Genomic DNA, 13,548 nt, shown 5'->3' with positions numbered 1-13,548 from the left:
ATTGTCGGTATAATTACCATTTTATATTAATGACACAACTACAACTTTATCCAGGTACTTTCCTAACCTATTTTATAGAAGTTATTTATTTATTTATTTAGAGTTAGAGTCTCACTCTGTCACCCAGGCTGAAGCGCAGTGGCACAATCATGGCTCACCACAGCCTCGACCTGGGCTCAGGCAATCTTTCTGCCTAAGTCTCCCAAGTAACTGGGACTACAGGTGTGCACCACCATGGCCTACTAACTTTTCATTTTTATTTTTTAAGAGATGAGGTCTCTCTTTGTTGCCCAGGCTGGTGTCGAATTCCTGACCTCAAGCGATCCTCCTGCCTAAGCCTCCCAAATTGCTGGGATTACAGGCGTGAACCACTGTACCTGGTCAAAGATAGATATTTATATTGGCTTCAAAATGAACCCCATACGTTGACTTTTAAAAGATTCCCTCGAATAATACTGGCCTTGCAAAGGTCAGAAAAAGCTTATTATTCCTTTGCTAGATGCAGAATGAGAAAGCCCTTTAGATTAACTGAATTAGATCATTTGTACCATGCCAAATACCCAAAAATTTTTCCCCCAAAATTACTCTTGAAGGCTTTATAAATGTTGTCAGGCTGTTTTTAGACCGCCAATCGGTCTGAATGTTCCCCTGCCAATGGGTCTGAATGTTCCCCATCTTTTTTTTTTTTTTTTTTGAGTTGGAGTCTCACTCTGTCTCCCAGACTGGAGTGCAGTGGCTGCTCCCGGCCACTGCAGCCTTGCCTGCTGGGCTCCAGTGATCCTTCCGCCTCAGCCTTCCAAGTAGCCGGAATTACAGGCATGCACTACCATGCCCGGCTGATTTTTTGATTTATTGTAGAGATGAGGTCTTGCTGCCCAGGCGGGTCTCGAACCCACGGGCTCAGACAATCCACTCACCTCAGCTTCCCAAAGGCGCGAGATTACAGACTGAGCCACCGAGCCCGGCTTGTTCCCCATCTTAAAGACCAATGCTAACTCTTTCATATGCCTTTGTGAATAGTGGAGTGAAAGAATGATGTGGTGATGAGAACACAGGTGTTGACTTCAGACTGTGGGCACCCATTCTGGCTCTCCCATCACACGCTGTGGTGTTGGCCGCATGACCTCTCTGTGTCTCAGTTTCTTCAGCTGCAAAATGTGGATTATGTTTGCTTCTCCCTCCCAGAATTCTTACAAGGATCCCACAAGACCATTTGTTTAGATTACTTAGCACGATGCCAGTCATACAGTAAGTGTTCTGTAAGAACTAAGGAAGCTACCATTCGTTTTAGTGTTGGAGATATTTGCAAATTGCCTCATGCCGTGTTCTGTGCCCTTCCATCAGTGACCCAGTAAGTGGAGTTCACACATGTTTTCTGGCATCTCTTTCACCCAGCCAGGACTGGGGTTGTCCATCCAACACTGTCCTCATGGATGTAACCCATGGTCCTGGCTCCTGGAAGGACAAGGTTGGTGCCCATCCTTCCTTTCCCCATTCTCCTGCTACACCTGCTCTTCTGACATCCTTGGGGCTGCCTTTGAGAGCTGCTGTCAGTCAAAAAGCAGCTTGACAACATTTGTAAAGCCTTCAAGAGTAATTTTTGGGGAAACAGCATACTCATGTTCTTTGGCAAGGTGCAGATGATCTATTCCAGTCAATCCACAGGGCTTTCTCATTTTGCATCTAGCAAAGGAATGATGAGTTTTGTATCCTCCTTCAGTATTCTAAACAATCCTCTGAGCAATCATTTTAGACTCATTTCAGAAGTCTGTAACTCAAGAAATTCTTCCCTAATGTATTAGACAAGTGACTCTTGAGGCAGGCATCAGAATCACCTGAAGGGTTTAATAAAACAGATTGCCTGGTCCCACCCCTAGGGTCTCTAATTCAGGTCTGGGATGAGGCCCAAATATTTGCCTTTTTAGCAAGTTTTCAAGTGATTCTGATGCTGCTGGTGTAAGAATAGCATAAAAGAAGGGACACTATCTGCTGTGAAACTCAGGTGTCCCTCTGTCACCTCTCCCAGAGTATTCGCATCTAGAAGGCACCTACCCATAGAGCTCTCAGCATAAGGAAGAATTTAATGTAATCAAAAGATATGGGGGATTTAGATCAATTTCAGAACCACTTGGAAAACAGGCTGTCTGGGGCTTAACATTTTTAAACAGTAATATTCTTCCACAATCTTTGAGAGGAAAACAATTTGTTTTGTTTAGCCCTATATCCAGAGTATTCAGAGAGATGGAAAAAAAAATTGGGGGCTAGAACTAAGTACAAAAAAAAAGGTAAAACTAAGATTAGCCAAGCATAGTCAGTTGGCCTTTCACCTCCAAGAGGACTTCATTAAAAGGCATGAACTACAGTATAAAATGTAGCTCAGTCAAGCTTGTGGTTTTACACCTGCAGACAAGGAGGCCCCTCCTTCCCATGTATTCTGCCAAAGGAAAGGTCTTTCAACAAATAGATTAGTTTTCTCACCCTGAAACCAGATCTTATTTTAATTTAAGAAACAACCTGTCAGTGATGTTGTTAATATGATTACCATAATTTAACATCATGGAACAACCACAAAAATGACTTTTCCAACCTTTTGTATGGATATTATTTTCTTATAGACAATACCTCTACCTACTTCCAAAACACAGTTTGGAGTAGAAGCTTTGGGTCAAGTTCTTCCTAACTATGATAAATAAGTTTCCTGATTTGATAAGAGATTGTAAATTTTCCCAAATATGAAATTTTTTTTTTCATGAGTTGGTATCTTACTCTGTCACCCAGGCTTGAGTGCAGTGGCACGCTCACAGCCACCCCAGCGTCGACCTGCTGGACTCTGACAATCCTTTTGCCTCAGCCTTCCAAGTAGCTGGAACTACAGGCATGCGCTACCATGCCCAGCTACTTTATATTCATTGTAGAGACCAGATCTTGCCAAGTTGCCCGGGCTGGTCGTGAACCCACAGGCTCGAGCAATTCACTTGCCTCGGCCTACCAAATTGCTGGGATTACCAAGCCCAGCCCCAACCTTGAAATCTTAAACCAAAAGTTTGACCTATCCTGGCTGAGTTAGCAAAATGGACAGAATTATCTCTATTTATTTCTTCAGTCCCTTCAGATGTTCACTGTCCTGGGGTTGTGGCCCCACGGGAAAAATTCAGGGATCCAGGGACCTGGATGGGAAATAAATAACAATTTTCTTTTCCCTAATCTTTGATGACATTTCATTTTTAATGTAGACAGCAAAATAAGTACATGACTTTGTCACTACCAGAAATTGTATATGTTTTTCTGTCATATGACAGTAGTTACAGTGTCCAGAGCTGTCATTCTATTATTCATCACTACTTCAAGATCACATGGATGTTAAACCTGTCCTTAAGTCATTGTATCTAATGAGTTAATAAAGAAGTCCTTATGTTACTGTGTCACAAGTCTGTTTTTAAAAGATTTTGATAACTGTATCTTAATATGATGGTTTCTCTTTGTAGTCCTGTATGTTTTATCTTATGTATTTAAAATATTAATCTGAGAAGCAATCCATGGGTTTCACCAGACTGTCAGGGGGTCCATGGCACAAAAACATTAAGAATCCTTGAGACAAAACTGAAAAGGGAAAGAATGATAGATTGACTGAAAAACTTAGACCTACATGTCAAAAGGAAAAACAAAACAACCCTGTAGATAAAATTAAAAGCTCACTAAAAACTGGGCAATATGTTTGGATACATTTTACAAAGAGTTAAAAATTTGGAGGCATACAAAGCACTCATGGACTAAGTTTTTAATAGAAAAATGGAGGAATAGCATGGATGGGAAATTTCTAAAATATGAAAATTAGTCTTTGTGTATGAAAAAAGTTCAACCTCACCAATTAAGTATAAATTAAAAGCATCAGGGATATAACATTTTTCACCCATTACATTGGAAAATATTTGAAAATGTGTTAATTCTCTACCATAATGAAGACGGCAAAGTAATACATACTGTTGTATAAATTTTGTAATAATGCAAATTGTTGTGAGCTTTCTGGGAAGCAATTTGGCAACTCATGTTAAAAAAAAAAACCACTAAAATATGCTAGCCTGTTGCTCCAATCATTTTACTTTTAGGAGTTTATCCTAAGAAAGTGATCAGATACATGAGCAAAAATTATTTTAAAGAAAGTTTGGGCAACCCCCTGGGGTCTCCTCCAATTGTGGGAGCTTTTCTCTCCTCTCAACAAATCCTGCTTTCTCACTTTAAAAAAGTTCAAATCAAATTTATATGGACAAAAAAATTGAAATAACTATACCATAACATAATTTTTCATAAATTATTATTCATCCATATAAAATACAATGTAGCTATTAAAAATTAGATGTTCAAGATAAATTAAGTGGAAAACTCTGTTTTTTTAATAAATATGTCTAGACCATGATCCTAATCTGTTTGTGTGTATATATATAAAGTCTGGAAGATATTAACTAAAATTTGAGCAATAGTTATCTTGGGGTGGTGGGATCACAGTATATTTTCTTTAGATATTTTCCAAATTTTGTGCAATTAGTAAGTCACCTTTAGCATCAAAAAAAAATGAAAGCTACTTTTTAATATTGACCAGTTTTACAAAAAAATTGACTGAATAAAATAAATTTTTACAGAATATTAGATGTCTTTCTAAGGCAGGATCTGAGTTCCCTTGACTGACATTGAGAATCAACCAGCCATTCTTCTCTTGCCCCTCAAAGATCAACATGCTTCTTAACTTTCAACTGGGAGAGAATTGCCCCTGCCCAGAGGAGATTCGGGAGGAGCTGTATGACTTCCATGAGGACCTTCTCCTTCACTGTGGTGAGCTTCTGGGAGAAAGGCTTTATCAAGAAAAGTCTGTTCCTGATTCCTTCATTAGAAAGCTAGTAGGGGATTGGGAAGTTGTTTTTGTCATTGAAATGACAATATTGTTGTTCAAGAAATGACTCTATCCTAACTACTTGTGTCAGAGAAGATGCATGAAATAACTCTGGTAGACCATATGACTGGAATTCCTGCTGCCTAGAAGAGACTTTGCTGAGATACAGAAAGAAAACAGGGTCTCTAGAGAAAGACGGAAGATAATTGACCCTTTGTATACACCTCACCTAATATAGTTAGGACTCTCTGCCCCCTGCTGAGTTAAGATTCTGATCCCTTTGCTTTTCAGCTAGTGTGTGTGTGTGTGTGTGTGTGTGTGTGTAACTTCTGCCCTTAAGAATTCTAAGAAAGTAATCTCTACTTTGATGCATATCTGCTGGTCTTAAGTGACTCTCAGCATTTATGCTGCTTGTACATGGGTAGATTGCGTAGTATATGGGTATTGATGAGCTTTTCTTTTGAAATAATTCAATGTTAACTCTTTCTAGAGACCCTAAAGCCTTTTGGGGTATAGGTTAGTAAAAGTTATATTTTGGGATTGAAATTATTTGGTGTTCCTGTAAAAAGGAAATCACTTATTTTTTTAAAAAGTCCTAAAAGATACTTGTAGGGAACTATTTATAAGAGGATGCCTATAGTGTCTTTAGAGAGTTCCAGAAGGATGTGAAGCATATTTTTTTATGTTCTAACACATGGTGGATTCATATAGTGTTTGGGATTCTCACTGTGTATGGCATGCCAGGTGTTCCCTTGGAGGAAGAAGAAGAGGAAGAGGAAGATACCTCCTGGACAGGAAAACTCTGTACCTTGGTGTATAAAATCAAAGGCCCACCCAAGCCAGAGAAGGAGCAGCCGACAGAGGAGGAGGAGAGATACCCTAGTAAGTAACATTTCCTTTTAATGACTGTAATCCCAACACTGTGCTCTTCTAAGACTTAACTAAGGTAATCGCTTTCCAACAAATACTGTTATATACACGAGGGGGACCACCCCCAAAAAACAGAATTATCTCTGGAGGGCAGGCTCCTTTAGTACAGGCTTTCACAGCTAGGTAAGTGTTCTAGGAACCCATCAACATCAATGTACCAGCTAGCATTACTGTGAGAGATTGCGTTAAACTTCAGTGAATTTTCCTTTGGAGATTCTTTCAACATGTTTGCCCATTTCATGATGGATGATTTATGAGCACACCTGTCTACACTATGCTGAGTGTTCAGCAGTTTTTTTTGTTTTTTTGTTTTTACCAAAAACAGCATGGCTCCTATGCCCTGCTCTCCCTGTTCAACTGATCTCATCCCGAGTGACTTTTTTTTTCTTTGTTACTCTGGATGAAAAAAGTCCTCAAAGGGAAATGTTTTGCCAAGTATGGAAGAGATGAAACAAAAAATGACAGAAGCACTAAAACATCCAAATTGACAAGTTCAAAATTGTTTTGAGCAGTGGAAAAGGCATTTCGATAAGTGTATTGCCTCAAGTGGAGAATACTTTGAAGGTGACTGAAGTTTAAACATGTAAGAATAAATACCCATTTTTAAATAAATAAATTCTGGTTTGGGGGATTCCCCTTGTATATGAGCTGCTTAACTTCAATGGAAGCAACTGGGTGTTTATGTTGTAATGGCTGGTTTTTACTACTATGTATCTTGGTCTCTGCCTTTCTTCTGATTGGAGGAACTTACTTTCAGACTCTTCCAAAACCTGAGAGGTTGATTGCTTAGTGTCTGCTCTTGTTGGCTGTCTACTTAGAAGTACCAGTAAACAGGTTTCTTCCTCTTTTAACTCTTGTTGTTTCTGTTACTTCTGTTTGTGGTTCCTTCGCATTGAAAATTGTCCCAGGGAGGAAATAAAATAGTAGTAAAAGAGGGCTTATGAAGTAAATAGGATGTGGAGGTTTTGTGGGAGGTGGAGCAAATTATTTTTGGTTTGTGGCTATGATTTTGGTAATGCAGCATCCTTGAGAACATTGACCTTCTGTTTTCCAACAATACTGAGCCTTGTCCAGAATCTTCTCTAATCCTTATGCCAGCGATGCCTCCTACCATTTTGACGCATGTTGAATCAGGATCATACTTTGTTCTGCAAGGCAGTAGACTCTTTAAGTCATTCACATTTCAAGGGGAAGATTGAATATTATATATAATCAGTCTGCTCCTTGGTACAGATTCAGCAAAATTATCATTTGTCTAAAGAAAAAGGAATTTCCTAGGCTTCATATGGTTGCTTTATCTTGTTTCCTGTTCCTATCCATCTTGGAACACACTTTCAAATCGTAGACTAGAGCAATTGACTGTCAAGATAGAATCGGTTTGTCTGAAAACACTACTTTGGGGTTCATACATCTTAGTGCCCTTTATATTGACCTTTCTTCTCTGTCAGAATATCTGTGAAGGAAACAAATTCCCACCATTTATCAGCAGAAGTGTTGAAGCTGGGAGAGCACATGGGGGACTTGGCACTGGCAACCCTTGATAGTTCTATTTGTTACTATGGAGAGGGTGGATCTTTGTTGAGGATATGCAGGATTCTAAAGCCACAAGAAAGAGAGTTTGGACTCTGTTTGTGGTTATGGCCAGAGCAAAACTAAAAAGTGATTAAATTGACCCATATGTCTTCTATATTACCTGCTGAGAGTCAATTTTGAAAGTGGATGCATCTTTGCAACCTTCTTTCTAACAAAGTATGTCATAACTGGGGGTCTCAAAAGGGGACCATTTCCTGTGAGAAAATTGGAACCAGTTAGTTGAAATCACCTATCATCTGCCTCTGTGAAGTCTCCCTGCTCTAAGAATGGCATTCAGGCACCAAGAGTTGCAATCTTCAACACTGCTACCTCAGGTCTCTGGCAGACAGACCACATTCTGTTTTTCTTGATATAGTAAGCACACCTGAGAGGCCAGCCCAAGTTGAAACTCCATGTTTTCAACCTATGCTGCTTCCCTCACATGAGTGGAATTATGAACGTTTCATGCATCGTGCCATAAGTGCTCTATCCTAGGATCCCAGAAATAGAGGAAATGGTCAAGCTTGTTTGGTTGTTAGCAGTGTCTTTCCTGCTGAATGTTCCAGAGACAGGGAACCCCTCACTCAAACCTGATATTTTAATTCTCAGGTGTGGTTTAGCATCCCCCACCACAAAGATTGTATTTAGTATGATCAAATAGAGACATTGTTTCTGAAGGCATAGCTAAGAGTTCAAAATCCTTTAAATTATTGATAACTTTGCCCATGTTATTATTTATCTGATTTGTCTTACCCTTGCATTTGTTTAATTAAAATGTTGACACTGATAGCATTCTACAATAAATTGACAATTTATCAAATACCTCCACATATATTAGTGTAGTTGAAGGAAACAGGACTCAAAATCGTTCATGGATACTTGTTTATTTATTTATTCTTTTTATCCTTACCTGATTTCATGAAGATTTCCAGGTGACTGGTTGTCGCCAGCACAAGGTAACTCAAGTGAAGAAAGGTATGACTTGAAGTCAGGGTTTCTGACTCTTTCCTCTGTACTCTGCTTTTCCACTGTACCATCAGACTTGCCAAAGAACATATCTGTGTATATCAAGACCTGCAAATACTTATAGAATTTTTTTAGTATTACTTTTTTAATCTTGCTTACTACATCTGTGAGGTAACTCTCCACTGTGACTCACTGTTATATGTAGAAAATCTGAACCCAACAGAATTCACTGTTTTAACATTTAAAAGTTGACCAAGCTAAGATCTGAGAAGTTTCCAGGGAAGGACTTGGTTAACCCACCCTGCAGTTGATGTTGAGTAGATGACCTGCAGGAAAAAACAACTTTTTTAGGAAAGAGGAAGCAATAATTTCCTAAAACCCATGAGAAATCTGCTAGCTAACTCGATATTAAAGGGATTTGCCTAAATTAACTCCAAGCCATATTGTCAATGAAAGATGTTATAACAGTATCAAAGGATCATATGATAATGAAAATCTAATAGTAACAGCCCACCATACTAGGCCACTTTTTTTTTTCATATTCCAATCCAGAAAATCCTCTAGAAAATCTTTTGCCTGTTAATTCTAGGCCAGTACTTCTTGCATGCCACAGTTTAAGCAAGTTTTCTTGAATCTAAATGCATAACCACTAAGTTATTCCTCCAGAAAGTTTTTTAGCAGAAAACCTATTTCTGCTAAATTCTAAAATTAGCAAAATGAATATCACCTGCCAAATTTTACAGATTAAAATGTTATCTCTGCCATTTATTAAATGCTTTCTTCTTGGGAGATTTTTTCATCTTCTTCTTTCTATGAAGAAATGTCCTGAGGGCTATTATACTCTTGAGCAATGTGAGAAGAGAAGAAGGATGCAACCTGCTTGCATCTGGTCTCTATACCAAGAATTCTTGTGATGACCTGTTGCAATTCAGTTTTGGATGGCATTGGTCAAGAATTGGGTTATAAGTGAGTGTGGTTGAGTATATCTGAAGGAAGTGAATAGCCCTCTTCTGTCTTTAGCCCTGTGCTATTTACCACAGAATCTACCTCTCACAGAGCTGAGTTGGCACTCTTGACCTTGAATACCACCTGATCTCCCCTGCCATCCTTCTGATGAAGACCAGAACTGGGCGTGATCTTGGAGGTGACCTTGAACCTATGAAGCCTCAAAGCTGCTACTTGTGTTAGCTCTTCCTCGGTCACTGAATGACCAAAGAGCCCTAGAATAAAATTCTCTCCCACCTAAATGCTGCAGCTTGTTTTGTACTGTGGAAGAGAAAATGTCTACTGTTCACCATCAAAATAAGTCCTGAGCCTATAACACATATACATGCAAAGTAGGATAATTTAGTAGTAGGTACATCTGTGGAGTTCTGATAATATTTCTAAGGCTCTTCTCTAAATTTTATCCTAGTAGTCTCTCCCCAAGACACACCCAAATACAGACATCTCCTCCATGAAGTCTTTCTTAAACCTCATCCTCCTTCCCCATGCCCCAGCCATCATGGAATGGCTAATGGTGTGTATATGACTTTCCACCTTATGTGGGATATTTGTATACTTGTTTGTTTTCCTCACTGGGTCTTAATGCATGGAGCACATCTTACTTGTTTCCACATTCAACTCAGTGGCACACATCTTTTTGACCTCCAACTGTATGTGAGTCACTTGAGGCTCATAAAGATGAAGAAAACAGGAACCTTACAGATGAAGGAAGAAATGAGTATGGATGAGTAACTCAATATAACTATGAGGTCAAATGTACTATAATAAAAGTGCAGACAAAATAAGGTAGGTGACCAGAGGAGAGGACTGGAGAAATGTCCAAAAAGAATGTTGATTGTACACCAATCAAAATGGCTATTACTAAAAAGTTAAAGAAAAACAGATGTTGGCATGGATACAGGGAAAAGAGAGCACTTATGAGATTGCAAGCTATTTCAACCTCTGTGGAAAACAATATGGAGATTTCACCAAGAACTAAAAATAAGCCTACCATTTGACCCAGCATTCCCACTATGGTATCTACCCAAAGGAAAAGAAATCATTATATTAAAAAGAAAACTGTATTCATGTGCTTATTGTAGCATTATTCCCAATAGCAAAGTCATGGAACCAATCCAAGTGCCCATCAACAATTGACTGGATAAAGAAAATATGGTACATATACACTGTGGAATACTATGAAGCCGTAAAAAAAAAATGAAATCATGTTCATGTAACATGAATGGAGCTGGAGACATCATCCTAAGTGAACTGACTCAGAAACAGAAAACCAAATGCCACATGTTCTCACTTACAAGTGAAAGCTAAATGGTCACAAAGATGGAAATAATAGACACTGGGGACACTAAAAGGGGGGAGGCAGGGAGAGGGGATTAGATTCAGATGTTACCTGTTGGTTACAATGTTCATTTTCTGGGGAATGTGTCCCCTGAAACCCCATCCCTGCTAGTATGCAGCATGACCATGTAGCAAACGTACACTTGTATCCCCAATCTAATATTAAAAAGAAAGAAAGTAAATGGGTAGATAAAATAAGAAGGAGAAGACATTTTTTTTTTTAATTGGAGTCTCACTCGGTCACCCAGACTGGAGTGCAGTGGCCGCTCCCGGCCACCGCAGCCTCGACCTGCTGGGCTCTGGCGATCCTCCCACCTCAGTCTTCCACGTAGCTGGAACTACAGTTGCGGGCTACCACGCCCGGCTAATTTTTTGATTTATTGTAGAACTGAGGTCTCGCCTGCCCAGGCAGGTCTCGAACCCGCGGGTTCAGGCAGTCCACTCACCTCAGCCTCCCAAAGGCACGGGATTACAGGCTGAGCCACCGAGTCCGGCTGAGAAGACATTTTTAGTGGAAAAAAAGCTGCTTCAACATAGGCCCAGAGGCAGAAAAGTTCAGGTCAGATACAAGAGTGGCAACACATTGAGACAGGCTAAATGATAAAAGGTATAGCATGGAAAAAATAAGATGGTATTAGAACAAGGAATACCTTGAAAAATCCAGTGGTTAAACTGCAATCAGTCTTCCAGTGTTACTATTTGTCATACCCACATATTTTATTATACTTGGCAGTTGTGAGGAGGGAGGGCTTAACATTTGCATGGCACCCAGTTTGTCCTGAGCATTGTCTTAAGCACTTCTGTAAATATTACCTAATTTCATTCTCACAAGAACAATTGGCAGTAGACAATTTTATTCCTATTTTACAGTTGAGGACACAGAAGTAAGACAGATTAAGCAACTTTTCACAATCATACAGTGGTGGCATAAAAATTCAAACATTTGTTAACCTAAGTTCTTTTCTCATCCATATCACTTATACAATAGCATCCTACCCCTTGAGGCAATGGTTAAGACAGGATATTGAATACTAAATCATTAACTGTCTCAACATAGTGAGGTAGCTATGAGCACAGGGCTCTGGAGTTGGACTGCCTAGTCTTAAATTCTTGCTCTGTCAAATAATAGCTATGAGACTGAGCGTGTGACAGCTTCTCTGTACCTCAGTTTTCTCATCTTTAAAAAGGACATAGCATGAACTTAGCTCATTGGTTCAATGTAAGCATTAAATTAGTTAGTATGTGCAAAGTGCTTAAATGTGCACCTGGCACAGAGTGAGCACTAAATTCTAACTATTTAAACGTGTGCTGGCCACCTTCCATATCTCAGGCACTGTGTTAGACACCAAACTGGGTTTGCAAGGTAATAGTCTAATTAAAGATTTAGTCTCTACAAAACTTTTTTTTTAAGATTTAACCATTTTATTTCAGATAAAGTTGCAGCAATTTTTGCTAATCATACAAAATAAAGTGTTATATATTTCTACCTAACCCGCATACCTAAATTGTAGTCACCAGTAATGACTACATTTAATTTGCATGTGGTTATTTCATATTTATATACAAATACATGCATATGATTTTGCTTTGTCAGTATCTTTATACTGATCGTAGCAACACTGAAAATCAATGAATATTTCTTATGGAAATTATGTGGAGCCAATGGATAAAATATGGATATATATAAACCAGCAAATGCTAGAGTTAAAAAAGAAACAATTCACATTTAATTGTACTTCAAGTTAAATAAAGATAAACAGGAAAGTCAACAACATGTTACAACTCTTGAGTATTATCTTCAGTTTGGTCGTTAATGTATTTTGCACAATGTTATTTAAGAAATAGACTCTAATACTTTGCATTATGCAAAATTTTTTGTATCCTACCTTTTTTTTAAAAAATCAATATTTTTTATTAAGATATTTTGAGGTACAGTTAAGGGTTAGGTATACAAATATGCTTCATTCAGGTACCCTTGTTGATAAGAGGTGTCTCCCCATCCCCAAAATGTTCACTACCATTAGTCCCATCCCCCTTCCCCTACCCCCCCATAGTTTCCCACCACTGTCAGTCATTTTCTTATGGTATAGTATGTTGCATGATCAAGGTCCACTATATGAGTGAGAACTTGTGATACTCAGATCTTTGTTTTTGTGAGAGGTCACTCAGTATTATATACTCTAGTTCCATCCGAGTTGCTGCAAAATTCATGATTTTGTTCTTTTTATGGCTGCATAGTATTCCACCGTGTATATGTACCACATTTTTTGAATCCAGTCCTCTTTTGATGGACAGCATGGTTGGTTCCAGGTTCTTGCTATTGTGAACAATGCTGCGACAAACATTCGTGTGCAGGTATCTTTTTGATAGAGTGGTTTGAGTTCTTCAGGGTATATTCCCAGTAGGGGGATTGCAGGGTCATATGGGAGATTGATGTTTAGAGCTTTTAGGAATCGCCACACTGCTTTCCACAGAGGTTGCACTAGTTTACACTCCCACAAACAGTGTAGAAGTGTTCCCTTTTTGCCACACCCTCTCCAGCAACTGTTATTTTTTTGTTATTGATAATTGCCATTCTGACTGGAGTTAGGTGATATCTCAGTGTGGTTTCGATTTGCATCTCCCTGATGATTAGTGAGGTTGAACATTTCTTCATGTGTCTGTTGGCTGCTCGGATGTCTTCCTTTGAGAAGTGTCTGTTCATATCTTTTGCCCATTTTATAATGGAGTTGTTTGTTTTTTTCTTTTCAGCACGTTTGAGTTCCTTGTAGATCCAAGATGTTAAGCCTTAATCAGACCTGGAGTTGGCAAATACTTTTTCCCCAGTCTGTAGGCTGTCTCCCTGCTCTCTT

At 38.9% G+C, this 13,548-nt stretch overlaps 1 protein-coding gene across 1 annotated transcript in view; it reads left to right on the top strand.

Annotated features, from left to right (window-relative positions):
* Positions 1–13,548, top strand: part of LOC103260368 (ryanodine receptor 3-like) — a gene marked incomplete at its 3' end in the record, with an annotated part of 179,316 nt that overhangs the window by 161,491 nt on the left and 4,277 nt on the right. The window contains exons 36-38 of the mRNA XM_021712324.1: positions 4,725–4,827; positions 5,630–5,767; positions 9,286–9,319. Of these exons, the coding sequence (XP_021567999.1) occupies positions 4,725–4,827; positions 5,630–5,767; positions 9,286–9,319 (275 nt within the window). The remainder of the gene's footprint in view (positions 1–4,724; positions 4,828–5,629; positions 5,768–9,285; positions 9,320–13,548) is intronic.

This window comes from Carlito syrichta, unplaced genomic scaffold, assembly GCF_000164805.1.
Source record: "Carlito syrichta isolate Samal-C Ts95f unplaced genomic scaffold, Tarsius_syrichta-2.0.1 Scaffold303188, whole genome shotgun sequence".
Classification (NCBI taxonomy): domain Eukaryota; kingdom Metazoa; phylum Chordata; class Mammalia; order Primates; family Tarsiidae; genus Carlito; species Carlito syrichta.
Note: the sequence above shows the minus strand (reverse complement) of the source record. Positions and strands in the feature narration are given on the sequence as shown.